Raw genomic sequence first — 13,461 nt, 5'->3', positions numbered from 1 at the left:
TATCATATAATTGAACTACTTTAAAATCCTCTTTCTAAAGATAGAAACATGCAATTTCTTAATGTTCAAGTTTATCGTGTACTGTATCCTTGCAAAAAAGGGCAATGACTCCAACTTTGGTACACTTGTTACATGCACAGTATATACAGACTCGGTTTGATCCAGGGACGGCATATGCTGGCAACATATAGAGCAGGAGGCTCCAATTCAAGAACATACTCGGGAGACACTAACTTGGCTGCAACAATCCCTGTTCTTTTTGGGGCAGCCTAATCCAAAAATATGAAAAATAATACAAATAATATTTCTCAGAATTAAAACCAAACCTTCGTGTCAAAAAGTCAAACCCAGTGCAAGGTGAGAGAAGGACTTTATCTGCCTCATAGCAAATCAATTAATTGGAGATAGAAAATAAAACATTATGGGGCGATCAGTTAAATTAGTGATAAGGGAAACAATACATTTAATTTCTGCTTCCCAAGGACTCACAACATTGTAGAATGCTCCCTTCATTTTTTGTTTTTTATTGCATTAGAAAAAGTACAGAGTTTTGAGCCCAAACTAGTTCTTTAATACTTCTGTACTTGAAGGAGCATTTGTACTTTCCCCAATGTAATAAAATACAAATTTTAAAGAAAGCAATCTACAGAATTTTTAAGAATCCTTGGGAAAGAAAAAGTGAGTGCATATGTTTTGCGCACTGAAACAGCAAATTCAAAACGTCATAACCAAGTAAACATTTCTGCAAGCCCAATATTCCCTATTTGTCATTGTAACACCTATCAAGGAAAACTATAATGCCAAATGTTTTCAATAAGGATATTTATTCAAATAATAAAAACATTTAATATTTTTTTACTGATTGCTCTTTTACAGCAATAGCATCATACTACAATTGAAGAAACTATCATATGAAATGCTGGAGTGTGAGTTATTTTAAATCACTCGAAACAGTGCTAATGTTAAGTATTCACATACAAAATAATCACATTCAATAAAAAAAATACAAAATGACTAATTCAAAACATTTGTCAACTTTCTGTCCTGTCAGATAATTCCACAACTGAAAAAAAAATCTTGCCCAGCTGCAGCACTTGCGAAGAGAGATGTGTAGTTTTTTATTTGCTGAGACAGGAAGGTTGACCCTCTGTGCAATAGCCTACTCTTGCATTGCTCAGAAATATTGCACAATTCTGTGTTATTGTCAACAGCCCCACTGGTCCATTTCTGATTGAGGTACGTAGTTAAGTTAATGATTTCCATATGGAGGAGCCAAATACCTGACTCTTTGTTCTCTGTCCATTTCTGTGTCCATCCTTGTGCAGTTTGTTACAGAGGTATTTTACTTATCAGAGCTTTTATAAACAGTTTTTGTTTCCGATGCTCAGAAGCAGTCAATTCTCTCCTGCTGTTGGTTTTCTATCATTTTTGATGGTCTGCTGGAGTTTGCGGAGTTTAAGTCTGGGTCCTGTTTTATCTCATTGTCTTCATAGCTCAGGTTTTCATAGACTTGTCTCATGTTGCTCCTCACTTCCAGCTCCTGGCTGGCCTTTGCTTTGGCCTCCTGGAGCTGCAGCAGCACCGCCTTATTCACACCAGGACCTGAGAAAAGAAAACAACTGAGATTTAGTCCTCGCTCTCAGTTTGATTGGTGCCCTCTGTTGCATAGAAAACGTGCTGAAAATAAAGTGCATACCAAAGTAGCTGAGCAGCACAGGGAGGAATATAAGTCCATGAGCCAGCCCCAGAAGTGTGATGACCAGGTTTAACCGGAAGAAGAAGATCTGGATGAGCTGTGCTTTGGCAAACGCCAGCACAAGGATGCCTGGTAGGTTGGTCATAGCAACACCAGCAAATACCTTCAAGGTACAAAATAAACATGTTTAACTCTGACAGCAGTTACTGTATGTGGATGTTTATACAATTAACTGTGTATGGCACTAAAAGTGAATGCCTATTTCCCTGATTTTTTTGCTGTAATTTTGCGAGCGATTCACAGTGTCTGCTCTATTTCGCTTACAGTTTACTTACCGCGCTGCCCATATTGGCTGTGGCCTCCATAGCTCTTTCCACACGTGTGGGCTTGGTGCTGAGCGCAAAGGATCTTGTCATATGTGACACAAACTCCACAGAGATGCCCACTGCCTGCAAATAACATAGAGAATGTAAGTTAATCAAGTAAGAAATGACCATATAAATGAATTCCCTATTGTTATTTACAGACTCAAGACAATGTTTCTGTTCATGTTTGTCATATCATAATTATATTTTTATGAACAGCAATTATCACTGAAAGGTTAGGCTACAATTTTACTTGTGAATATCAAAAGCGAGAGCGTTAAATAAATTGCATGCAATAAAGGCAATCAGATCACAATGAAACTAGGAAACATAATGGTGACTATATGGATTATAAACATTTTGCCCTACTGAAAACAAAGTATAACATCACAGATCAATGTCTACAGGACATGGTAAAATTATAAAAGGAACATTCCAGGAATTTAGTATTGCAAATGCATAAAGTTGGGGGACTCAAAAGAGAGTAAAGAAAAAAACCCACAGGAGACATTATACAACTGTCTTTACAGGCTGAGCAGCACTCCTCATGAAGAGTAAAATCAACTTCATTTATAAAATTGGCAGAGTGCCACTTTAATCCCCTTCACAGACATATTCTTACCGTGACCAGATTGATAAGGGCCACTGCGTTGTAATCGATGCCCCACAGTGTCATGACGCCAACAGTATCCACGATGATCATGATTATGGTAATCAGGTTGAGCAGGCCGGAGCAGAGGTCCAAACCCAGTAGCAGACAGCACACCACGAAGGTTGGCAGCAAGCACAGGGAGATGTTGAAAAGTCCCTCTGGCACAATAGTGAGGTACTGCTCATAAAATACATTAGTTACCCTGGAAGAAGGAGAGAAGCAAAAAAAAAAAAAAAAAAGGTCAGAAAATACAGACTGCTTAGATTTAATGACCAATTCCATTCAAATATTGAAAAGGAACTACCCATCCACATCGCTGTAGAGGGAGGGGGACACGAAGGGGTTTGGGAATTTAAAGTACATACGTGTAAGGAAATACTTCAAAGTCAGGTGAGGTGCCTGGCACTTTCCTCATGCCCATTGTGATGTTGTGGGCTAGCTCTCTGGCCTTCAGCAGTGCTGCAGTGAACTCCTTGGAGTTGGTTAAAGGTGTGTGGTAAGCCATGAAACGAGAGGCTGGGGACAGAGGGAAAGAATAGGCTCACCTATTAGCATCATTTCTATTTAAATGAACATACAGTAACATCTTTGACTGCTTTGAGATCATTTGAGTTGACTTACCTATAATTTCTCCACTCGCATCTCTCACTACTGCCGTGTCATAGGCTCCTAGACCACTGTTAAAAGGAAATGATCAGTGAGAATGTTGTTTCCATGTTGTGATGGTCTTGTGTGTATGTGTGCAGCATCAATACACACCCTTTGGGGCACTGAAGGTCAGGCCTGTTACCGAGAAAGTCAGGGAGGAAGCGGTTGAATTGTTCCACACTAGGCCTGAGGACGCCATTTTGAGGAGTAGCCATACACTTACGAGCACAGAGCAAGGGAGCTATTGAGACATGGGAGCAGAATAAGAGTGTTAATAAAGTAAGGGTAATGTATTTCATTGTATAAGGAAATTCACATTAAAGGATGTGTGTTAATGTGATATTTTCTCAGCAGTGATTCTCACATTCACTTGCAGGACAGAACTTTCCAGCATTTGGACCGAAGGCGTACAGACGACAACATCTAGATCCAGGGTTCAGCCAGTCGATGAAATCATCCACCCAAGAGTTAGCAGGAATAGCCAAGTAGGACCTACAGATCACAGCGTCAATGGGTTAAAGAAAGACAGGAATAACAAGTGTCCATGTTAAAGGACAGTGTTATTCTATATTTTTCTTACAATCACAAAACTCATGAATAGACCAAAAACAACAATGCGTTCATCCATCCATCTATACCTGCTGCGACTGAGATGTAAATCTTTAAAATCAGGTCACAAATATATGGTTTCCTTTAAAATTTTCAATTTAAAAGACTCAATTTCCCAAAACAGCCGGGAACTAAATTTTTTAGCAAACCTTACTCAAATAGAAGCAAATGGTGCATTTGCTGGAGACTATTTTCAGCCGTGGAGTAACACACAAGCAGTGCTCCAGTGAGTATTTACAGCAGCAGGATTGTGTATTTTCTCAAAATAAACTACAGTGTCCATGTTGTCACAAAGAAAGATGTCACCCAGTACAAAGGTGTGGCTTATTAATGTGTCTTTAAAAGTTTTTGGACAATCATAAAGCTCTATGGCACACAGGAATAACCCATATCAGGCTTTGGCTACACGGACAATAGATTGATTGTTGGGTTTGGTCTTTCCACAGGATTTGCTGACAATTCAAAAGTACAGAATTCGCCTTGTCATCAGTCTTATGCTTGAAAGAAATTGTTTGACATATAGGGAAATATGCTTATTTGCTATGAATTAGATGAGTTGATACCACTCTCTTGTCTGCACACTAAATATAAAGCTATAGCCACCAGCCCATTAGCTTAGCTTAGCATAAACACTGGAAACAGGGGGAAACAGCTATCCTTGCTCTGTCCAAAGGTAACAAAATCCACCTATCAGCACCCATAAAACTCGCTGATTAACATGACATATTTCATTTGTTAAATCTATACAAAAAATAAAGTGTAACTACTACTGTACATACATGAGAGCGGTATTAATCTTATCATCTAACTCTCTGAAAGGAAGCGAATAAGCTTCTTTTCAAAAGTATCATATTTCTTTCACTTTTGTCAGTTTAAGTTAATAGACAGAGTTTTGGCTAACATTTGTATACTAAACCTTTACGCTTTCATATTAATGATTTCATATTAAATTAATGGTAATTATGGCAAACTTCCCCTTTTATGAGAAGAGTTTCGCTATCTGCCGGTGAGCAACTGATAATGCTAACAATAAGTGAGCTTCAGAATCCGTCTTATCTCAAGGAAATAAAAGTGTGTTCTTAAATATAATCGGTCAAATGCCCATGATGCCCTTCAAGTTACCTGAGAGACATACTTTATATCACAAAGTGAACATTGGGTAATATAATTCTTGCTACTGTAGGTGTACAGCCTAATTTATGCATCAGGAGTTATCTTTTGGTGGAAAATATATATACTTCTCTGCAGGATACTTAACTGGCAAAAAAGCATGTTAATTAAAGTAACTATAGGGGATACTATAGGTAATTATAGGGGATACGCATGGTGTTTGCTCTCTGCATGGCACAATCAGTTAGAGGCACCTTTTATCTGCTCAGTTGCGTTCATGTAACTCAGTTTATCATTAACTAATCTGAATGGCTAGTATGCGAGAGGTTGCTACTATGATATCAGTGAGTTCAAGGATGTGTTAGTGAAAAATGATGATGATGTAAAGAACAAGGACAGAAAATCTCTCTTCACTCTTCTGAAATGAGGAACTGGTTGATGCAGAGTTGAGCAGCAACAGTATTTGAAAGCCTACATTTTCTCCTGTCCAGATTATAAAAAATTAAATCACTGACTCACCGATCAGGGTAAGTGGTGGCGTACTGGATCTTCTGGGTTAGTGAGAACTGATCACAGCCCACGCTGGAGCAGACTGCATTCATGCCCTCCACACTGGTGAAGTCGAAGCCCCTTTTTGTTACAAAGTAAACAGGGACTCCAACTTCAAAGTATTTATACAGGTACTGGAAATAGTCCAACATATAAGAGCCCTGCACCAAAAACAGAATAATGTTTGTAAGGTTACATTGAAAGAGGAGTGCGTAGGAGTTCATTTATATTACTATACCAGTGCTTACTGACCTTAGGCATAGCCAGCTCCTGATCCAGACCAACTGTGACATGAAACATAAGGAATAGGGATCCGCAGAGCATGAAGATGAACACCAAAATCTGGAGAGAACACAGGACAGAATGTATTCAACAAATATCCAGTTAAACACAAGAAAGTATGACCTTCTAACCTGGGGTTTTATGATGTTTTAGGCACAACGGAGGTCATAGGTTGAGAATAACTGTGACCTCTGTCTTATGCTATAGCTGAAGTGTTACTAGCTTTACCACTATGATCCTGGTGTAAGGGTGCAGTAGGACAGGGGCGTAGTATTTCCTCATGAAGGGCAGCAGAAAGCCCTCGTTTGGTTTGTTGGGATGCTGGGTTGACACTGTAACACAGCAGAGCAGTTCACAGCGGTTGTTGTCTTGCCGCCGGGCATCCAGGGACAGCAGCGCCACAAAGGCTGTCATCTGGAGGATGAAGTCCATGAGCACAGCCAGAGCAGCGTACAGAGCAAAGGACTTGACTGCTGGCATGGTGGACAGGGCCCCTTGGGTAGCAGAACAGAGACACGGTTCAAGGTTAACACATTATATGGAAACACAATGGTCCCTTCCCACACACTGTACGTGCACAGAACTGTACTGAAGCGAAACCTTTTAATATGTCCGTGTTACCTGTTGCACTTTGTTCATGTAGTTTTTTTTACACTAAAAAAAAATTGAATGTTTCTACCTAAAAAGAAGCAGACAGACTCAGAGAGACTGCACAGGAGCATGCTGGGAGCTACATTTCCAAGGACACGACCAATGTGCTCCTCTCTCTTCTCTCCAGGCCTCCGTACATCTCTCTGCAAGGAAGGAAGAGTGGGATAACATCACTAAAAATTATATACACATCTTACAAAATCATCAATATTGTACACTCATTGTGCACACAAATATACATACCTGGTACTCCAGAACAAAGATGAAGATGTTGTCAGCTCCTACAGCGAGCACCAGGAAGGGCACGACCTGTAGAATGACCAGTGAGGAGGGGATGCCGATCCAGGAGTAGAAGCCCATGGAGGCCAGGACAGAACAGGCAACCACCAGGATCCCACCCAGACCCACCAAGAACTTGGAGTCCACCTTGAGGATGCAGAGATAAGACTGCAGGAATCCTTTTTTTTTTTTCCCTTATCATTTTTTATATGTAGACCGACAATTCCTAAGGCCACACCTTTTGTGTGGCTAAAAAAATCTGACCAATGTGAAATACTGCATCATAATAAATGTAGACATTACTGTCTCTGAAATCTTACCAGTATGCGTTTCCATGAAGAGTACTCCCCCAGTGCAACAGCAATGTAAACAAAGATTACAGCATAACTGATCATAAAGATGGGGATATCCTCCGCTGTTGTCCGATTAATCTCATCCTCCAGAGACCTCTGTGGAGACAATGGGGCGTCAAATCAAGGATTAGGGATTTAAGAGGTCAGATTGTGAGGTGATAGAAAAACACTTTCCCATTGGAAAATCTGTGACAGCAGGCACTGATTACTTCTTTCTTTTTTTGAGCATTTTTGCTTATAATAGATATGAGATGACAGAGATCAGAGGAAATAGGTGGAGAGAGATGAGACTTGACATGCAACACAGGCTCAAACCAGAGATCAGGGTCTTAACCCCCTTGGCTACCAGATAAAATTAACATCTTTTATAACAAGAAACATGAATGATGTATTCTGTGAGTTTTCATAGGTTACTGTACCTCTGCCATGAATGCAAAGGTGAAGTTGGTGGCAGGGCTTTTCTGGTAATCCTGGACAATTTTAAGAAACTCTTTCTCCCACTGCATGGCCACTTTAAACTTGGGGTTGCTGCGAGCGTAGTTGTTGAGGGAGAAGGTCAAGATGAAAGCCTGTGCATTGGTGTAGTCGTCATCTGGGAGAAGCAAGACATATAGTGTTCAGGTAAGTTAGAAGTGTCTTTTTGTGTTGAATGTACAGGTATTTCATGTGTAAAAGTTGATGCTGAATGTCACTCACTCTCATAGCCTCCCACAGCCAGAAAGGAGAAGACTGGAGCTCCATAGTCAGCCATGCAACTCATACCTAAATCAGTGATGTCTTTGAAGGACAAGGGCGAGCTTGAGAAGAGACGGAAGAAGAAAAAGGAGAGTTACGTTTAAGTAACTGAGAAACTGTAGTTGAATCGCTGCTTTTTTTCCAGTTTGATTTGAAATTCCGTTTCATGAATCCTTACTTGAGGCAGTAGATTAAGTGGTCTCTCCAGTCCACCTCTTTGGTCACTCCCAGCTCTGTCATGTTCACCTTAGCATTAATGTTGTCCAGGCTGTTCTGGAAGTACTGTGGCAAGCTGTTGACTGCACAGTCCGTCAGTAAGGGCTTGGATGGGTTCAGCGGTGCGAAGCACACATCCTTCAGACTTGCTGTGCGGTTCAGATCCTCTGACCAGAACTCGATGTTCTAAAAAAGAGGCATCATTGTCAAAATGATACGATGAGCTTTTGCAAACATTGTCAACTGTCAACTTTGATTCTGGGTTTTTCTTTACCTGTATTCGTTTCTGGAGCTCCAGCAGCTCAATAATGAGATCCTTAGATACAAGCCCGCTAAAGTTCTGCGGGCCAAACAGCAAAGAATCGTAAATGTGGCCTTTTCTGCCTGGCGCTGTCAAGATCAGCTGGTTTGTCCTGAAGAACGGGTCAAAGTGTGTGTCATGGAAGTCTTTCTCCTGGCGGGCCCGGCTGTTGGGAGCAGACCACAGCTCGACCGGGTCAGTGGTGAGCTCAATGGATTTAAGGCCGGCAGAGAAAACAGCCACGACTACAGCCGAAATCAGGAGCACCTTGAATGAGGGTAAAATATTACCAACTGAGACATATCTTCTTTATCTGGCTGACAACCTTTTTTTTTCTTGAAGCCATTGCATGTACAATTTGAATATGTTTATAATATGCTTCAAATTATTGTGATGGCTTTTGTTTGTAGAAAAAATGAGACAATCCTTGCAAAAATTTGTGAACTCTGCTTTGTTTTCAGTCCATTCCTCTCAGTCTGCCTGTTTGATACAACAAAGTCAGAAATTCTACACACTTGCCAAATAAAACAATAAGCAGGTCTGTATCAGTACCTGCTATCATGTACTCGGATTTTGAGCGTTAAAAATACTTACTGTGAGGGGATAAGTGGCCATGAGGGTTCCCCAATACCGAAACTCTAGGCTCAGGAAAGCTTGAGCTGCCAAGCTGTTCCTGTCAGCGCACGTCACCTCTGATGGTTGAACGACCTGCTGAGTCACATCATTACTGTTCTGGTCTTTGCCTTTCCTCTTTCTCTTTCCTCTCTCTTCATCCTCTCTTTTCTTAGACTTCACCAAGCAAAAGACAGAGAAGTATAACAGGAAGGCAAATATCAGGAGACAGAGTAAGATAACAGAAATCACAAGGAAGCCATCTGTCCCCAACAGTCTAAAGGGGCCGGGAGGAAGTGGTAGAGGAGGCACACTTGGGCAAGACTCTTTGCAGTCCTGGCAGGAGCAGATCTGACCTCCTGATGGTGTGGTCTCGTTACACTTCAGAGCACGTCCGTTGTAGGGAATCACACCCTCTGGTAGTCCCTCAGTGTCTCCCTCTTTTATCAGTCTGAAGTCAATGTCCAGTGGAGCCAGGCCATTACTGGAGTCTCCCTGGAAGTCATACCAGCGCTGTGGGGTGCACAGTTTGGCACCGTACCGACCACACATGGTGGCGATGGCAAAGCCTCCTGTGGCTGGGATCCTTACATTTTTACAAGACTGGAAGGCGGCGTCTGCAAAGGTGGTGCTGAGGAATGCCTGGTAACCCACCACGGCCTCCCTTGTCTTGCCCAGATGAGTGACATTCTTGACCTTTGTGACTTTTATCATCTTGCTCTGGTTGGGGCTGCAGGTGTTGATGCAATGCAGGTGGGCAAAGTTCTCAGCGCAGGAAGGGCAGCGGATCAGCACAGCCTTTGACAGGGCCAGGCTCAGTTCCAGGGATGACAGCTGTTTGATGGAGCAGCAGGCGTACGTGTTGTACTCACCACGGTCCAGAATGGGACACACCTGCAGCAAGAACAGGTGTGGTTTTACGAAAACTCAAACACAAGCCCACTATTGGTGAACTGAATACTCAAAATCATTTCCTAAGAATAGATTAAGAGGAATAAGAATAGCCCTACTCTACAATGCTTTACTGTATCTTATTCTCCGCTCCATTCAAATAGTAAGCAGGATCTACAGACCTCTTTGAGCTTAGTGTAGTGGGCTCCTGTGACTGGTCGGGCACGGCTGTAGTTTAAACAGGGGACAATAGGAGGAATGAGGGACCCAGTTATCGACGGGTTACGACCGCATTCTTCATAGAAAGCGCAGTACCCGGGCTCATGTTGGGCCTCTGACAGCACCTGTGTGGAAGATAGAGTTATTGTCAAAAACAAAGCACACTTCTGTCAACTAGAAAAAAGGAGGACACATGTAAATGAAGTTTCTATTTACAACTCGAAGACATTTCAACACACTCTTTACATGTTACATTAGCATTTCATTTTGATGTATATTATGTATAGTTTTTCGGCCCTACCTTGCATGTATCGCCATATGTAGATAACATTAATACCATAAATAAAAAGTTTAGGATGATATCTTCAAACAAAGCTGCCATAAGGTTTCATTAGGTTTATCAAGTTCACCATCAGTAAGTTTCTTCTGTAGACATTACAGTATTAACCCATAAATGTCTTAATAGCATCATAATGACTAAAGAGCTGTACTGTGTCCTGCTATGTCAGCTACTTCATGACACCTTGCATGAACAATAAAATGGAAGGTTCAAATATGTTGCATATGTTACTATATCCAAAATTAATTACAATTATTTAACCTCTTTTATATAAAAGTAAGCAGTTAATATTGGTGTGTGACAAGTTTATAGACTTCCCATATAGTTCACAAATTTAAACCAGTATAATGGACAATTATTTGTTCATACAGCCCTCACTGTCAGGTCTTCTCTGTCCATTGGTATTTTAAATCTAGTTCTAAGCCCCTGCTTTTTATTTTAGCTTTATTTTCTTAAAACTTCTATGTAAAAAAATTATGATTGGCAATTGTTCAAATGTACTGCATAAATAAAATGACTTAAACTTTAAGAAAAAAAGGCTTAGCCAAAAACAACGCAGACTCTTGTAAAATGTACTAAATTTAAATAAATAATCCAGTCCGCAAATGTCAACATTTAAATACATTTTTCATTATTACTTTTTCTAATCAAAATTGTAAAATGTAACATTTATAATTTATGAAAAAGTGCATTCATTAATCCGAGAATGATTTACGTTATGTTTCATGTTCACTCCTTAGAAATCAACGAAAACCAAAGACAGAAAAAGAACTACAGGACCCCGCAACTGCAAATGTTAACACTATTTACTATGAAGAATGAAAACAGACATTAATCTAGAAGAAAATCACTAACTTTTGTGAGTGTCACTTTTGAAATGTCATTCTAAATCTCATTTTTTATAAGATTACTACCAGTTTACATTACATTACCTAATTCAAATATTATTTGTGCTATTTCATTAGAGCTTTCAATACTAGAACTTTGTTAAACACAAATCAAATAGATCAAGTGGAATACACACTACAACGTGTGTTGTATTTCACCTTATTTATTTGATCTGTTCTTTATTTAGACATTTAAGATCTTCCACCAAATTCAACTTACAACCACAAGTGATGCTTTATCTGACACATTTATATAAGTCTTAGATCTTTGCTGATTGTATGAACACTTTCCTAAACTTGACTTTTGATGCTGAGGTGTGACATAGCACTGGAATATTGTTTTTGCTTTGGCATTTATGGTGATTTACTGTTGAAAAAAATTGAAATGTACTCCTTTTGTGAATACCAACATTTGGATCAATAATTACAGTTAAATTACATCATTTTCCTTATGTATCTGTAAGTGATTACGTTTATTTAGTATTTAAATTACAAAAAGAATCACATATATTCCTCTACTTTTCAATCCCGGTCACAGATCGTATCCATGTAAAGACCTATAAAGTTTTCTTACTGGAGTATGAGAACTAAGCAACGTGAGGTTATTATACTGTTGACTGAAAAAGGTGTACAGTGTGTATATTACAGTACACCATTACAAAGAAAAGATGACCCGACCAACTTACCATACAAGTCATAAAAGCGATCAGGGCTATGACATGAACCATGATTCCTGAGGGTCTTTCAGCAACAGAAGAGTCAGGGTCCTCAGGTACAGTAAAATGGAGTGTATATTAATCACTGTTGCCCCCTTGGAAGATGCATTAGACAAAGTAAGATAATGAGAGAGGTGCTGTGTGGTATTGAAGTTGTCCTGTCTCTCCTATCGTCTGTCTGTCCTTCTAACAGTATTAGGGTTGAGCAAGGAGAAACATTATGACATGCCCAATGTCACCACTCCTGTGACGTCTCACCTTTCTTATCTGGTCTGATGCGGCGGCTGGCCAATCACAGCTATGGATGATCAATTCCTCAGTCTGATAATTAACATGGGAGAGATTTTGATAGGGTTGCTGGGGCGATCCAAAGCAGATGGCAGAAACTACAGGAGATTCCAAAACAACAACCGCACCCAGTTCTTCACTTTTTGTATGTGTGTCTGGTTTTCAACTATTTCATTGTTACTGAGCTCTGCAACTTTTGGTGTTTCTACTAAAGACAGATAAAAATATAGTCACTGGTTGCTCTGAGTCCGATCACTCTGATCCCAGCCAGCAGCCTATACGATTTTTTTTTTTTTTGTCGTTAGGGTAGTGTATGTTCCAAACATACAAAGTACAGTAAAGTACACTACAGTAGGCCTGAACGTGACCTTTAGATCATCATCTAAGTGACACTCCCGTGTGCAGGCTATGTGATCTCCAAGGTTCAGAGAGAATAGCTAAGGCTAAATTGCCTGACACATTTCTCTCTGATAATTTTTTTTTTTTTTACAAAGTATTACCTCAAACCCACTGACAGCCTGTAGATGGTAGCAGGCTTTCATGTCAAGACAATATGACTAATCTCTTCAAGGATCACATCCTACCATCTAGGATCTGCTTTGTAATCACTGTTATCATGTGTCAAGGTCAGAGCCGAGATAAAGCTGTGACAACCAAGGATCCGTGGTCATACCATGGGATCATCAGAGCATCAGAGCTATCAGGGTGAAAGTGCATAAGTATTTCAATTTGTGATAAACAGAGATGGTAAAAAAAGACAAGAGGAAATGGGGCAGATATAGTGAAAGACACCTTGTTCTTTCATATGCTGATAAGTCACGGCAACGCATAGAATTTTGTAACTTGGCCAAAACACCAAAAACTGTTATACTCTGTGTAAAGCTGTGCGCTTTATTCAAAAAAAAAAAAAAAAAAAAAAATCATGTTTAAAATCATGTGGTCTATCAGCATGAGTAGCAATTTATCTATTGTTTATCAATTTGCACTGTAAGCAAGTACCCTAACAGTGGCTGTGTAGGACTGAAATCATAATATGAGCAAGATTTATTCATCTGAAAAGTA

The 13,461-nt window shown here is 40.0% G+C and overlaps 1 protein-coding gene across 2 annotated transcripts; it reads right to left on the bottom strand.

The window, feature by feature from the left end:
* Positions 1-1,384: 1,384 nt before the first annotated feature.
* npc1l1 (NPC1-like 1) lies at positions 1,385-12,273 on the bottom strand. 2 transcript variants are annotated; one of them, XM_040155403.1, is made up of 21 exons: positions 12,082-12,123; positions 10,132-10,293; positions 9,041-9,952; positions 8,420-8,713; positions 8,108-8,331; positions 7,891-7,991; positions 7,614-7,786; positions 7,162-7,290; positions 6,806-6,988; positions 6,591-6,705; positions 6,140-6,405; positions 5,882-5,971; positions 5,600-5,790; positions 3,726-3,853; positions 3,473-3,602; positions 3,335-3,390; positions 3,079-3,229; positions 2,684-2,915; positions 2,032-2,145; positions 1,697-1,859; positions 1,385-1,602 (listed from the first exon to the last, which is right to left on the bottom strand). In XM_040155403.1, the coding sequence occupies exons 1-21, from the start codon at positions 12,121-12,123 to the stop codon at positions 1,385-1,387; spliced, it is 4,074 nt and encodes a 1,357-aa protein (XP_040011337.1). The 2 variants fall into 2 exon arrangements, with proteins under 2 accessions (XP_040011337.1, XP_040011338.1); XM_040155404.1 differs by lacking the exon at positions 1,385-1,602 and having other exon boundaries at positions 1,746-1,859; positions 2,021-2,145; positions 12,082-12,273.
* Between the last annotated feature and the right edge of the window lie 1,188 nt (positions 12,274-13,461).

This window comes from Xiphias gladius, chromosome 19 (assembly GCF_016859285.1).
Source record: "Xiphias gladius isolate SHS-SW01 ecotype Sanya breed wild chromosome 19, ASM1685928v1, whole genome shotgun sequence".
Taxonomy (NCBI): Eukaryota; Metazoa; Chordata; class Actinopteri; order Istiophoriformes; family Xiphiidae; genus Xiphias; species Xiphias gladius.
The sequence above is the reverse complement of the archived record's forward strand: the minus strand, read 5'-3'. Positions and strand labels throughout refer to the sequence as shown.

What these genes read in the sequence shown, in the direction of transcription:
- npc1l1 (XM_040155403.1), bottom strand. Translation starts at nt 12,123, where the DNA reads ATGGTTCATGTCATAGCCCTGATCGCTTTTATGACTTGTATG. An exon ending in GGCTGTGGGAGGCTATGAGA is followed by an intron (nt 7,787 to 7,890) that starts GTGAGTGACATT and finishes TGCTTCTCCCAG; the next exon opens with ATGACGACTACACCAATGCA. An exon ending in CCTTTGCATTCATGGCAGAG is followed by an intron (nt 7,291 to 7,613) that starts GTACAGTAACCT and finishes TTGTCTCCACAG; the next exon opens with AGGTCTCTGGAGGATGAGAT.